Source organism: Xyrauchen texanus, chromosome 29 (assembly GCF_025860055.1).
Source record: "Xyrauchen texanus isolate HMW12.3.18 chromosome 29, RBS_HiC_50CHRs, whole genome shotgun sequence".
Lineage (NCBI taxonomy): Eukaryota > Metazoa > Chordata > Actinopteri > Cypriniformes > Catostomidae > Xyrauchen > Xyrauchen texanus.
In genome coordinates, this window is record NC_068304.1 from 32,625,494 (window position 1) to 32,641,331 (window position 15,838).

The window sequence follows — 15,838 nt, forward strand, 5'->3', positions numbered from 1 at the left end:
GGATTTTGGGCATTTCACCCTCAACCGTGCACAATATACTTAAAAGATTCAAGGCATTTGGTTAAATCTAGATGCTTTAAGGGCAAGACGAAAACTATTCTGAATGTGTGTGATCTATGATCCCTCAGATGTCTTAATGGTATTCATCCGTAATGGATATCATGAACATGGGCTTGGGATAACTTTTGTAAACCTTTGTTAGTAAACACCACTCGCCACTGCGTCCACAGTTGCAAGTTAAGACTTTACTATGCAAAGCAGAAGCCCTAAATCAACACTGTCCATAAGCACTGCAGATTTATCTAGGCTTGGTCTCATCTTAAATGGAAAGTAGCACAGTGGAACTGTGCTTATTGTCTGAAGAGTCCACATTTCAAAAAGCTTTTGAAAAACACAGCCGTCGTGTTATCCGGGCCAAAGAGGAAAAGTACCATCCAAGCTATTATTATCATCAGGTCCAAAAGCCAGTGTCTGTATGGGCAAGGGGCGTGTCAGTGCCCATGCATGGGTAACTTGCACATCTGTGAGAACACCATGAATGCAGACAGATATGTAATATTTTGGAGCAACATATACTGCCATCCAGCACCATCTTTTCCAGGGATGTCCCTGCATTTTCCAGCAGGACAACTGCAAACCACATACTGCCCGGATTACAAGTGCATGGCTGTGTGAGCAGAGAGTGTTGTGCTAGATTGGCCTGCCTGCAGTCCTGACCTGTCTCCAATTGAGAGAATGTGTGTTCACCCAAAAATGAAAATTCTTTCATCAATGACTCATCCTCATGCCGTTCCAGATATGTATGACTTTCTTTTTTTCTGCAGAACACAAACTAGGATTTTTAGAAGAATATCTCATATCTGTAGGTCCAAACTATGCAAGTGAATGGGTGCCAACATTTTAAGCTCCAAAAAGCACATAACTTCAGCTTTAAAGTAATCCACAATACTCAAGTGCTTAAATCCATATCTTCTGATAAGGTGTGGGTGAGAAACAGGTCAGTTTTTAAGTCTGTTTTTACCCTAATAAATAAATAAACCCCAGTGATAATAATGAAAATAATGAGAGAATTTTCATTTTTGGGTGAACTACCACTTTAAGTATGCTAAATCAGGCTTTAAAACATAAAAATGATGGATGTTTTAATTATTCATAATTCTATTTCATTTTTTACATTTTTGTAATTTAAAATAAACATTTGTGGCCACCGAGTTCCATAAGTCATAAAATACAAGACTTTTCAAATCTGATTTAATCAGGCTTGAGGAGTAACGGAATACTTGTAACGGCCTTATGTAATCATTATACAAAGATTGTGCAACTGTAATCTGTTACAGTTTCATACAAAGTCAACGTATTATGATTTCAGTTACATTTGGTGAAAACTGGGATTTCCCACGATTACCATGTTTAATTTATAACAAAAACAAAAAAAGATCCACCTGAAATAAAATTATAAAGATCACTGCTTGCTTTAGAACAAAATACAGATATGATAAGATGCGCACTCCAGATCTCTTCTGGTTCTCTCTTGTGACTCACGTGAATCTGGCACCACTTATTATCTCATGTGCAATTAACATCTGTCTCATATCAACAATGCGCTCTCAAGCCAAACGAGTTCAAACCATTAAGGGCAGTTTCATCGCAATGGCCACTGGAGAAATATGATTATTTGCTCATCAAGCAAATACAGTTAGAACAGATGCACTGAATTATGTCTTTGTTAACATTAAAAAAACCTGATAGGATATACTAAATTCTGCCATGTATTGCAATTAGCATGTGGACTAATTGGCACTGGCCATTCATTAACTTCCGACTGCCATAGTTAGATCACAGGCTATCTTCTTCGTCTTCATCATCATCATTATTATTAATGCAGTGCCTCCAGTGTCTGTCCTGCTTGCTCATGATCAACAGTCAAACATCATCAGCCAGCTAACATGTATGGGTGATTCTATGTTTATGTTTAAGGAGGAGTTTAATGACAATTAATAATAATAATTAAATACATAAATAGAATATTGTTTTAAAGAATATATTGGAATAGATTTAAACCATTTCAGTGTCTTGATTTACTTATTCCTGCTTTATATGAGTTTTAAAATGTTACATTTGCCAGTATTTCTCCCTCACCCATACTTTAGAACTGTTCTTCAAATACATATAAAACAAGTATCACAATCAGATATATTATCCACTGCACTTTCCCACTAAGAACAGTTAATTTGGTTTTCATGTGTATCTGGAAAAAAAAGAGAAATGCTCTCCCAATAACTGTTGTTATCACAACATGAATGCATTTCAGAGAACAATTTTAGAGTTTCAACTTAGTTTCTCCGCTTCTATTCCTGCTCCCGCAAAAACGATCAACAGATGGTCAGACGGCGAAATTAGGGAAGACTTATGACTGATTTCCGTGTGGGTCTTACCTTTAAATGCTTCTTTAAATTATATGTTGGGTCTTTGAAAAATCACTGCATCTTCACAGCTGGAAGGTCTAAATTGTCTAAATTGCACTGTACTGTAATGTTTCATTTTGACAGGTATGTCGGAATTTCCACAAAAATAAACAATTTTCTGTAATAAATAGAGGACTCACCTGATTTGGTTAAAATATGGAGTTGTTCTACATTTCAACATTCTCTGTTTTTCATGTTTTTGTGTTATATATAATAATAGCTACATTACTCAAACACGGTTTGTTTGCATACAGAAGGCATGATTAAAAGTCTTCGAGAACATGTTGCTTTTCTCTTGACTTTATACACATATGTAGCGAACACAAGTTGAGACAGTCACAATGTCGGGAAAAAACTGCTTTATTAAATAAAAGCAAAGCAGGCAACAGTACAAAACAAGGGCAAATCCAGTGAAGAGTTGTCGAGGGAAGCGTAGGGTCAAAAGCCGGGGAATCAAAGAGAGTAAAGGTGGGCAAATCCGGGAGAGTAGTCGAGGGGAGCGAGGGTCAAAGCCGGGGTAAACAGGATCGAGAGGCGGGTAAACTACAAAGGGAGTAGACAGGGGTACTAGGGGTACGAGGAGCTGGCAAGCTAAGAGGAAAACAAGAGGAGTATCAGAACTAGGCGAGACTAGCGGGGGGCAAGGACACGGGAAACTAAATACAATAACCAACACTGGAGAAACGAATGCGTGTGGAATATATAGTGACGAGTGCAGGTGTAAACAATGAACAGGAGTGCAGATGACGCGAGTGCAGGTGTAAACAATGACGTGGTGATTGGGACGAGTGCAGGTGAAACTAATGTTCTGGATGAGAGCGGGAAGCGAGCGAGTACACTCGCGCAGTGCATGTGTGCCCGGGGGAGGAGATAGTCTACGAGCATGTAAGCTCGTAGGAGCAAAAATGAGCGTGCAAGCTCGAATGAGCAAAATTGCGTGGAAGCCCGAGGGAGGAGAAAGAGCGTACGAGCTCAAGGGGGCGGAGCGAGGGAGCGGGGTTCGTGACAACATATTGGATATTGAAGCAATCAAAAAGTAACTAGAAGTAATTTGATTACATTATTTTAATGTTGAGGTTGGATTAAGTTACTTATTACAATTACTTATTACAAGTAATCAGTATTTGTAACGTCTTACATATTAAAAGTAACCCTCCTAACCCTAGATTTAATTATTCTGTGTCTTACCTATATTAAAACCTTGGTTTTGCACACTTACTTCACTGACATTAGTATTATAGATGTTGTCTCAAATTGTGTTATTTCTCATTGATACAATAATGTTATGTACTTTGGTTAGAGAAAGACTTAAATATGCAACATATTTAGTCAGGTAATTAAAAAGCACAAATGATTGTACAAATATTGTGTGTGTTATAAATATCCCTGTTTAAATGCAATTATGTTGTGTTCTTTTGCAGTTTTAATTGTACTGGAATACTTTTTGATTAAATCACTGTTCCAATTAAGATGAAATATAAAAAGTATACTTTTTTATACCTACTAATCAGTCTGCATACAGTGCTTTAGTTATTGTGATTTGTTCCCTGATTTTAAAGTAATTTGATGACGCTTGAAGAGTTTAAACACTTATTATTTTCTATGCTTTTACCTGATCACTTGGTATGATAATATTGGAAGTGCATCTTCACCAAATGGGTAAAATGTCATTTTGACTGAGAATTAAATGATTAACTTCCCTGTTTTGTGTTTGTCTTCCTGCAGACTTACCTTTGGTTAATCTATCTGTGGAGCCTCAACCAGTTTTGGAGGGAAACCTTGTAAAATTTCATTGCTCAGCTAAAGCAAATCCACCAGTCACCCAATATAGGTAATGTAAATGATATCTTCATTTATTCACCCTCATGTTTTTTCAATGTTGTGTGACATAACCATAAACGTATCTACAAAGTGGTCTGTATGAATCCTGTGCTATATTCTGTCTTCTGATGCCATGCAAAAGCTTTGTATGAGGAATAAGCAGAAATGTACATTATTATTAAGGACATTTAAAAAAAAAAAAAAAAAAGCTTTTGAGTTTAAAAGGGTGAAAACATGATCACAGATTTGTTTTCTTTCTTTTCCTTTTTTCCTGTCAACTATTCCTTTACGACCAAAACATTAAGTACATCTCTAGAGGTCCATAGTAATCATGAATCTTTGGAGGATGATTAGACTGAACTAACTGTGATTCATATTTATCACTTGACTGGCACCTCACTGTGAAAGTTCTGGCATTTATTTGTTATTTGTTTTAGAACTGAGTATGGTGCCACATCGGGCATTCAAATCAAAGGAAAGATGTGTCTTTCTGACACACTGATCCAATATCCAAGAATAATGTTCCCTGTCCTCTCCAAACAGATGAGAATTAGGATGAAATTCAAGTTATTTATTTCCTTCAGGTGTAGCATCGGCCTTGCGGAGGAGGGCCAATAGTGAGCCGATTTGTTAGAACTTGCTTTTCTGTGTGGGCTTTAAAACTGAGAAAAAGAGCAGTAAAATCAATAGGAAGGGAATTGCACAACAATGAATCTAGATATATTGTGGAATGGAACGGATGCACAAAACAGTTGCAGGTGAGCACACAAAGTTGTTTTTGTGTGATAGATTTTGCCTTTTTGAAATGACAGATACTGAAATCAGACATGCCCGTGTTTGATTTCCAATCAGTTTGGAGTAGATCTTAGCTTCTGCCTCGGCAGTATGAAGAGTACATTGGGCATTTTTGTTTTGCAGCTGAGTATCAGACTTAAACAATGGGATGACCAGTTTCTGAATTGTCTGGGCACTCAAAAGAACAATGGCACAGTGTTCAATTTAGAAGCACAAAACACAAAGAATGGCATAACAATGCCTTGAAATAAGTGTAAATTGTCCCAAGACTGGCAAGAAATATTTAAACAATGTATTGTCTTTGAAAGACCTCATGTTACATTGCCATGTTTCTGTACCTTGTTCATTTCACCTACACTGCTATGCATTTTATGGATACACATTAGGATATGTAGCTGCCAAAGATTGTATTACAAAGGACAGAGTAAATAACAGTATGCAGTGTTTATTTAGTATAAACTTTATTGTTCTTTAGATGTATTTAAAGTACTGGACATTTTTGGTCAGAAGCTTCAAATTAATACTATCACTCTTATCTGTGAGTCAGTGGTTTTTATTATTAGATTTATACAGTAGGCAATTTAACATGCATATATTTCCTTGAAACTATGTAATTTATCTTAGATATTTCTTTGAACCTTTGTACCTGTGAGGTCTGCAACGTTGTACCACACCTGCAGGAGGAGTATGCCTATATAAAACAAGAAACAAGGAGAGAGAGAGAGAGAGAGAGAGAGAGAGAGAGAGATAAAGAGATAAAGAGAGAGAGAGGAACTGCAGATAAAGCTGTAAAACACATTTAGTATCATGGAACGGCCATTTTATTTAATGGACATTACTACACTGTCTGTTCAAATCAGATTAGAGAAGTTCTCAATGACGGCCACTCCAGAATGTACAAATGCTATCAATCCTAGGACAGTGATACAATTGCTGCAGGTCCTGTAGCGAATGCCGACACTGATCTTGGTGAATTTAGTGGCATCTCACTAGTGAATTTAATAAATCTTTTGATTGACAATTGCCTTAATGATTTTCACTGTGGTCAAGCAATAAAAATATCAGAGCCTGAGTTTGAATTAATGATATGCTTCCTACGAGGACTGAGGGGCCATTGTGTTTTGAAATGTTCCTGACATTAACAATTTTGAAGGCGATTGATTGAGAGACTAAAATGTAGAAATGCTTTTATTGAGGTACCTAGATGATGTGACGTGGTTAGGAGTGGTAAGTACTCAGAATCAGGTGCATTGAGATGGATCATTGCCGGTCTGGTTCATTTTATAAAATGGGAGGCAGCAAATGTGTGGGTTTGACTCCCAAATAAAAGTATCTGGGTTTGGTAACACTAGGCTTTGTGATCTATTTACTTCCATTCATACACATGCAAATGGACATTTGGATTAAAATAAGGGTGAGCAAATTATGACAGAATTTTGATTTAGGTGTAAATAAAATCCCTTTAATTAGTCCTAATACACTTAAAATTACAGATTAAAATTCTTTGTAAAAATGTTTTGTGTAAGGCTGTTTGTGTCATTACATAAAATTTAAATGAATTTATATGCTATTTTTGTTTGGGCATATTGTTGAAAACCTGGGCATGTGTGAGCTCCAGTTTCTAGTTGAAATGGCCACAGAGTGGTGTCAAAAGCAAGTCATATTTTCTGTTGTACATTATGTAATGTGGTCATCAGGAATGCATATTTTATTAACTCTAACCTCTAACCCAATCGTCAACCCTACACTCAATTGCCAGTGGAGTAAAAATGCAATTTTAGAGTAGGATAGGGAGATGGTGCTTGTGAGTCCGCATAAAGTGGCTGATCCAAGGGTACAGGAACTCTCGTAAACAACATGTCGACTACCCACGTTTTCATGTTGACCAGAACCCATGGAGCTTGTCAGTAATTCTGCCGAATTTTGTCGATTTCCAGTGTGATCATGTTCAATATGTTATTAATAACATATTACATTTCATAAGCGATCTTCCCAACATTGCACACAGTATAGATTATTTAAAAGCTATAATACATGGAATAAATGCCACAAAAGACAAATTCTAATTCCAAGGAGACTCCTAAAGTCTAGTGTGACCGCATCTTTATTAAATTGAACGCGCCCTTTGATTCATCCAACAAATTAGCAAATGTACTTCGTAATTATTCCCATAACCATTATGTTTGAGCCATTGTGCTTGTTAGTTGTCAGTGTTTTGGGAAAAGTTAAGCCTTGTTGCATGTCTCTGTTGTGATGTCTCTGAGATAGTTGATGAAGAGGTTTTCATGGTGGGCTGCTCGCTTTGCTCACTGAGCTTTTGATGTGCGCACAGATACAGGTGGTTCCGTTGTTTGTTTTCCATGATCGCGCTCCCCAGTGACTTCCAGATGCAGCCAGCCATGATTCATAAACCATGGAACAGCACAGAGAAAACTAACCAAAAGCAACAGATGCAGCCGATATCTCAAAACAGAAAATTAAACTCTGGGCATCTGTCCTGCTGGCTGTGAGATTCGGCAATATGAGTCCACGTCATGATTTTGTCATAATGGAGTAAACAGCCGCTTTATTGTAACCTTGAAAGTGTGTGTGGCTGGATATCAGACTGGGGCTGAAGAGAGGGATGGAGAAGACCATCATCATCATCTCCTGTCCCACAACACTGAGATATTATTGAAATGTCATCTGCCCCAGTGGAAAAAAATTATATATAAAATATATCAAAATCTTTGTTGCTGTTGTTTGCTCACCAATAAAAGAAGATAACAGAAACAAAACATTGCATATTTGTGTCTGGGAGAACTTTTCGATAGGTATGATAGGCATGCAATATTTGTGTGTGGAATAAAAAAAGTGAGCATAAATATATTTTGAGCTTTACTTGAGCATTGACTTACAGGCATGACAAGCATTCAAATCCTCCTGAAACTACCCTTATATTCCAGATAAGTAATTTTACACAGTTTACAAAAGTTTGCACAGTCGTTCTGCTGGGTCTCCATTGGGAGGTCATGTTTGTTTTATTTCGAAGACCCTGGCTGAAGCCCAGTGGATCCAATTTGCTCATGGATGTTTTGGCTCTCTCAAAGTGCAGGGCTGATTCCTTCAGCTCTGGCAAAGCTAACCCACCATTTGGGTCTCTCCTGCTGGCCAAACCTCCCAGTCTGTCACCCAGTGAGCTTACAAGCAACACACAGCTCTGCTTTTCTTTGTATAGTCTCAGTACTACGCTGTCAGAATACTAGTTTTGTGATAAGTATTCCACACGAGCTTGACTGTAAAACTAAAATGTATGACTTGACTTTACTCCATGACTTGCCTCAAGATATGAGAGGCCTGTAAAGGGAACCAATTAACTCTATCCATAAATAGAGTGTCACTATCACTGTACCCTGAGCAAATCATGCTCTTGAAAAAATTGGATTTGAATTGTTTGGAAATATGTGCTACTTGTTGTAAGGGATCACAGCTAATACTGATCAAAATAATAAGGAAAAACAAGTGTGAATACAACTTATGTCACTTAAAATGATAGTTCACCCAAAAATTAAAATTCAGTCATTGTTGTCTCACCCCTGTGTTGTTTTAACCCCATATTCTTTAGTAGCTCAATCCACTGTGAACTGGCACCAGTCCAAAATATTTCTCATAACAGTATATTGAAGCCAGCATCTCATGAGCTGGATAAAATCTATTTGATTTTGGCCGAGAATGTTACACCTAGTGATGTGCCCAAAGACGAATATCTTGTTTGGAAATTCACTAATATTGACTTAAAAATGAATAACGGATTCAACCGAATGATATGAAAAATATTCGTATCACTGATTATCCAAGAGGCACAAGAATAATGCGACATTTTAAATAAGCCTTTACAAAATTACAAAGAATTTAAGAATCTGTGCTGCCAATATTTCTAAAGTGAATATGAATGAAAATGTGCACAATTTGATGACAGATCAGATGGGTGCGGTCTCGACTCTGTTTGCAGTCTCTGCTAATTGTGCGCGTCTGGAGCTTATCAAGTGTAACATTAAGATACAACATCATACACACTTTCCAATTCTTGAAATGTCTATGTTAATGTATCACACGATTCACACGTGATTCCCATGTATTCATTTAGAGCCTAAACCTGAGCGCAATGTTAAAGTCCTTACCAAAATATGTGCTTGACACTTTCTTTCTTCAGAATAATGTTGTTATACATGAACAGACAAACGGAAATTCTGTTTCATGCAGATATTAATATAAGAAATACCGGGAAAAACCACAGTTAACAACATAATCCACAGTTAATGTAGCCTACAAATTCAGCTTTGTCTGGTAAGAACCAAATGTGTAATAATAATAACAGATACAGATACAAATACAGTGCATGCCCCTAGTTACACCTACCAAATGTTTTCGTTGAGGCTTCACTCTATTTAGGCAGAGATCTCGCTCTCTCTCTCTCTCTCTCTCTCTCTCTCGCTCTCTCTCTCTCTCTCTCTCTCTCACACACACACACACACACACACACACACACACACATACACACATGTTGGTGTACCTCTCATTATGAGGACTTTCCATAGACATAATGACTTTTATACTGTACAAACTATAGATTCTATCCTCTAAACCTAACACAACCCCTAAACCTAACCCTCACAGAAAACCTTCTGCATTTTTACATTTTCAATAAAACATTGTTTAGTATGATTTTTAAGCGATTTGAATTATGGGGACACTAGAAATGTCCTCATAAATCACATTTATAGCATAATACCCTTGTAATTACTAATTTGTAACTTACAAAATTGTCCTCGTAAATCACAAAAACACGCACACACACACACCGGTTCAGAATGGAGAAGAGGTGACAGACATTCCAACAACAGTTTCACTAAATTATACATTAGATTTTGGCTTGTTTCTCACAAAACATTTTTGTATGCTTTCAGAACAATCATGAGGCTCATTGAATAATTTATTAGACTGAGTGCTTTTATAGCTTGAAGAGGTAGTTACCATAGTTTGACATTGTATGTCATTGTTTGACAATTTCTCCTGTTGTGTTTAGAAAGAAGAAAGTCATACAGGTTTCTAACAACAATGGGGTGAGAAAACAATGACTTAATTTAAATTTGTATGTGAACTATCCCTTTGAAGGACTGTTCCGGGTTCATTGCATTTAAAGCTGAGTCGACAGAACTTTCAACTTTGAAGACTTTAAATTTATATATTTTTACCCGATGTGAAGTCATGGAGCCACACCAGTTAAATTTGCCAGGAAAAAGTACATTTATTAGTTTGTTTAGTTAACAGACATAGGAGAGAAAGTGAAATTGTATTATAATGATGGCCTTCATTATCTTTCCCATATTTCTCTTCCTTTTCCTCATCTTTCTCTGAAAGTTATTTACAAAACTTTCTTTATATACTGATAATCAAGTTGTCCTTAACACACTTAAGATCTGGTATCAATTAAATGGCGCTTAAAATGTTTAAGTGCATCCTCTTTGGGTGCTTTAAGCAATAACCACTTATTTCCTCAATCATGTTTGGACTCAACATTTTCAGTGTGGTATGGCAAGGGCATTAAACAATTCCAAAATTTTATGTAGATGGTGTCTTTGATCATTTTGCCAACTTGTCATCTACTTATAACCTCCCTGTAACACTATTTTCAAATTCAATTTTTTTTTTCTAAATGTTTCCCTGATTTCCCCTCTGCATCTCCAGAACAGCCTTGGGAGAGCTTTCTCTCATATAATCCACATCATAAAGGAATAATTTCAAAGATATATGACTTTATTATGGCTTAAAGCAGTCAGTCGAGTACCAAAAATAATTATGCATGGGAAATGGAATTAGGAGTACAAATAAGTGAAGAGTTTTGGGAACATGCTTCAGATAGGATACAGTCTACCATGTCTTGTGCTTGTTTTGGAAGTTTTACATATGGTCCATTGGTCTAAGTTGAGACTTTCTGTAATATATCCAGAAGTGGAAGACAAATATGATAAATGCCATGGCTCTTCGTATCATCTTAGTCACATGTTTTTCCTTTGCCCTGATCTGTATGGTTTTTGGACTGGTTTCTTTACTTTTATGTCCTCTATTCACAGAGTAGATCTAAAACCTTGTCCATTGATTGCTATATTCAGGATTCCTGATGCCTCAGTTCCATTAAGCACTATACAAAAGGATATTATAGCTTTCACATCCTTAATAGCATGACGTTCCTTACTGTTGAACTGGAACTCTGCTAAATATCCATCCATCTCCCAGTGGCTTAGGGACACAATGTTTTTTTTTTTAAACTCAATAAAATAAAATACACGTTGAGGGGGTGTACTGACAAGTTTTTCCACAAATGGAAAATATATATATTTATATATATCTAAAACAAAAAATGTTAATTGTATTGTATAAATGTGACAGGAACTATGCCTTTTTTTCTTTAATAAAAATATTGGAAATAAAAAAAAAGACTTACATAGAAGTTATATATTATATGTTAAGTTAGTCTTCATTTTAGTCTTCAAACATCAGGCTGGTTTCTTGAAATTTACGCAACAATGACAACATTTTTGCAATTAATGTGTTTCCAGTGAAATGTCCATCTGGGGGATGCCAAAACTTATTCAGACAAGGTTTTAAGGTGAATTTTAGATATAAAAAAAATAATTAAATAAAAATACCTCTCTAACCAATGCCCTATCAGGTGAGCTACAGCACAAGCTGTCCGTGTTGGAATACATGTAGGTGTGTCTGTAATAAAAGCATTAAAATGTATTGTTTTCAAAAGATGTTTTTGAGGAAAAGTGTGTGGATATCATCAAATATCAGGTTTTCACTATGAGACCAGTTTGCCTTCATTAATTAAAAAAAAAAAAAGAAAAAAGAAATTGTTCAAAAATTGCGTTGCACTTACAGTGGAACTGAATGGGTTTAGTTCATGCATTTTAAAATACAGTTTTTGAAATATAGGCACAAGAAATAAACTTTAAAATTTGCAGATTTTTTTGTAATAGAATTTCTGTACTATAGGATTTTAGTGTATATAGAATTTACCGGTGACATGTCATCATGGGAACAAAATCTTGGAAATAACTTTACACAGATTTTGTATTTTTTTATATTAACACATATTATTGTTTCCGTCTTGTGACTATACTTTTGAAACATTGTGCATTATACCGTTTATGGACTGGTCCCATTCACATTTATTGTAATGGCCTTACTGTAAATACTTTTTTTATGAACTAGGATGAGTCAAAAAGTTTTTGTGATAAGCAACATTATACCACAAATGCTCTCAATTAAGCTTAACTTGACTTGAACCTTGAAAGCTTGATAAACACCCTTATAGCCTCTTGTAATAAACAGGCTATTTTCAGCTGAATTAAATTATGGCACAGTCAATCATTTTTATACAACAACTCCTACAACAGCTTTAAGTGTAATCTATACGTTGCTGTGGGAAAGAAAAACCCCGCCTAGCATATGTATAGCAGTTGATGGCTGCTGTAATTGCACATCAATATAAAGTTTCATAGCGCAGCATAATCAGCCCTTAGGGCAATTATGTTGAGGACCAAGGCAACACATGCACCAGTCTGGCCTGATTTTAATGTTTTTGGAAGCACAGGTGTGCCTGTGCAGATTTAGCAGACTGTGTTCTAAGCTGCTTATGTTAACAACATGAAACAGGGCTCCTCAAGCACACTTGCTAGGCCAATTACAACTCCTCTCTCCTTATTTTAATTTAGTCAGGAGGTAGACTGTTATCGTTTAAATTACACTCTATCGGAGTCCACAGATGGTATCAGTTAGTTGCAGAGGTAATGAATTGTGCACTCACTCCCACAGAGCAGGTGAATTGTGGAGTTTTGGCACTATTCGACTGGTGAAGGCTGCTTTAAGTGTACCGAGATTTAAAACTGGCTTTTTTTTCTCTCAGGCTCTCCACAGCAAGGAGTTAACTGGCATTGAATATGCCAGTATATCTCAATATTTTCCAAAGTGTCAGGCTGTGACACCCATTCTCCATTGGCTTTGGCTTGTGTGTCCTATCATCAGTGATGTAAACTAATGAATTACAAATACTCATGTTACTGTAATTAACTACTTTTCTCAAGATTTGTACTTTTTTAAGTAGTTGTATATATTTACTTTTACTTGAGTACATTTTAAGTGCTGTAACTGTACTTTTACAGTGCTATTTTCCCACCTCTGTGTTCGCTACTTCCCTGTCCTGAATTCATTTTTATTCATCAACATGATTGGTTAGGGAGAGTCTCATGACTCTCAAATCAAATCACATGTAAAAAACTTGAACGGCAGCTGCATTTCTGGCGCCAACTGTGGAGAATGCCTCAAGCACATATTAGTGATGAACATCACAGCCACACCTGAAAGGGATTTTCACAGTGAAAAAGGCTAATTGCTTGATCGTGTCATGTGAGTTTAACTTGTTCAAGACAGATATCAGCATTAATCCTGCCTCTAATTTGAAGAAACATATCTCTTTTTCTGTTAACTAGATTCTGTGTCAATAATGTAGCCTGTAATTTATCTGTCACTGAGATTATTGGGCTGCTGTTAGAGATGAATGCAATGTTATCAATAGAGCTGAAAAAAGAGAGATGTTCTCGATCAAATGTTTGAGTAGTTTTCTATATTTAGCCTATATTCTACATCTAGAACAGGGATGTTCATTACATCGATCATGATAGCAAGACAACCACAAAAATATTTACTTTTTATTTCCTGACGTCTGTAGCTGTGTGCTGTTTGATTGACAGGCAGATAATGTTTGAGCGCTAATACTGGCTCGTGCCTAAATGATCAAATACACTTTATAATTCCGCCAATGCCCATCTCGATGAGGATTTAATTCTGTGTTTCCCAGAAATTGTTCTGCCACGGCACACTTTTTACGACTAAAATTTCTAAGCCACACCACTATAGGCTAACTATAGGCTAACAATCTTCAATATTTTTCCTTTTCAAAAACTTGTCCATGTTTTCTGTCTGTTTTAGTAGTGTGTTTTTAAAAGAACAAAGCTGTAGTCTGCCTCAAGAATGTTCTTTCGTCATTGTAAAGCGCATTTCACATGAGTTGAGTCGAGGTGTCAACGTTCCCTTCAACGCCAGTGTCAAGCGCCGCATTGCCCTCCACATGACAAGAGTTGCAGAAAACATGCAGAGGGGCGATTTTATGAGTTTGCCATGTAAAAAAGCACGATGTGTGAAAAATAAACATTGAAAACATGTATTTGGAAGAGAGAAAAAAGCTTGCAGTTGCTTTGATAGCAGAAAGTAGCAAAAGGACAAAAGTTTATGTCTAAGTGTTTTCTTGGTGAATTTAAATTAGTTCAATAACTGGGGTCTCTGATATTCATAAATGATAAGGTAATTAATTATGAGCCATTCAATTTCTCTTCACATCTTTGGACAGTTTTTAAATATTTATCTGCTTCTCACCACATCTATCATATCACTTCTGAAGACATGGATTAAACTACTGGAGGCACAAGGATTAGGCTACTTTTATGCTGATTTTTGTGATTTATGGAGATTTGTTTGTTCTGCAGAAGAACGAAAGTTATACATATCCAGGATGGCATGAGGGTGAGTAAACGATGAGAGAATTTAAATTTTTGGGTGAAATATTCCTTTTTAAGCGTGATGTAGCCCCTGTACCAAACAAAATTTCCCATTCCTACTCTACCTCCTCTATTGTGCAGGACATGACGTGCCAAGTGATCCTGCTGATTTAGCATTTTTTGGCATTCCTTGCATTATTTGAACATGTTTTATGCACAACAATAATGCTCTGTTGGCATTAAGGGAAATTTAGACCCTACACATAAACTGATTTTAATGTAATTGTTTAATACATTTTGATTTAAAATGGTGATCAATGTATTGAAAATCACTTTTTAATCTTTTAATTTCTGTTATCTTATCTCCCTTTTATTTTTTGGAATCAGATTCATGTTGTGTTTATCATAGATAAGTGATGTATTTTAAAAGTTGGCATACAGTGTTCATTATAAAGGGGCATATGTTTTGCAACTTGTTTCTCAATGCTCACTACTCATGAGTACTTTTATATGATCTACTATTTTACTCTTACTTGAGTAGTTTTTAGGACAGCTACATTTACTCTACTCACACACATTTTTGGGGGGAATTAACAGTACTTCTACTTGAGTATGATTTTTCAGTACTCTTTCCACCCCTGCCTATCATAGATGTCAACAGGAAATCATCTACTGTTATAAACTAGAAAGAGCAAGTGACATACACACAGAAATGACTTCAACAGTATGGAAGAAACACTCACTGACAGAAGAAGCAACCCTCCAACATCAACAAATTATTCCTTTTATATTACCTTATGGGGAGCAATGACAATTTATAATCATCAGGATTCTTTAGTTTACAGAGTTTGTGTCATTTGGATGTGTGTGTTTGGGGTTGACTTAGTATGCAGGTAAGAAGCATGCTGAAGCAAGCAGAGATTTCTTACTTTAATTATTTGTCATAAAAGTGTCATAATAAAATAAATAAAACGTGTATATATATATATATATAAAGCAATTATGGCTTGGAAAAATTGGCTCCCAGGGAAAGTGCTCGTTGGTCCTGCTGTTGGTCTCTATCCACCTACAGTGAGCTGTCATGCCTCATTGATGACTATGATAGAAGCAGATGGATTAGAAGCCAGGTCTTCCTGTCATTGACATGGTAACCTCTAA

At 36.2% G+C, this 15,838-nt stretch overlaps 1 protein-coding gene across 1 annotated transcript in view; it reads left to right on the forward strand.

Moving 5' to 3' along the window:
* kirrel3b (kirre like nephrin family adhesion molecule 3b) overlaps positions 1–15,838 on the forward strand; it is a 269,275-nt gene that overhangs the window by 224,044 nt on the left and 29,393 nt on the right. Inside the window, exon 6 of the mRNA XM_052097058.1 lies at positions 4,191–4,296. Within this exon, the coding sequence (XP_051953018.1) occupies positions 4,191–4,296 (106 nt within the window). The remainder of the gene's footprint in view (positions 1–4,190; positions 4,297–15,838) is intronic.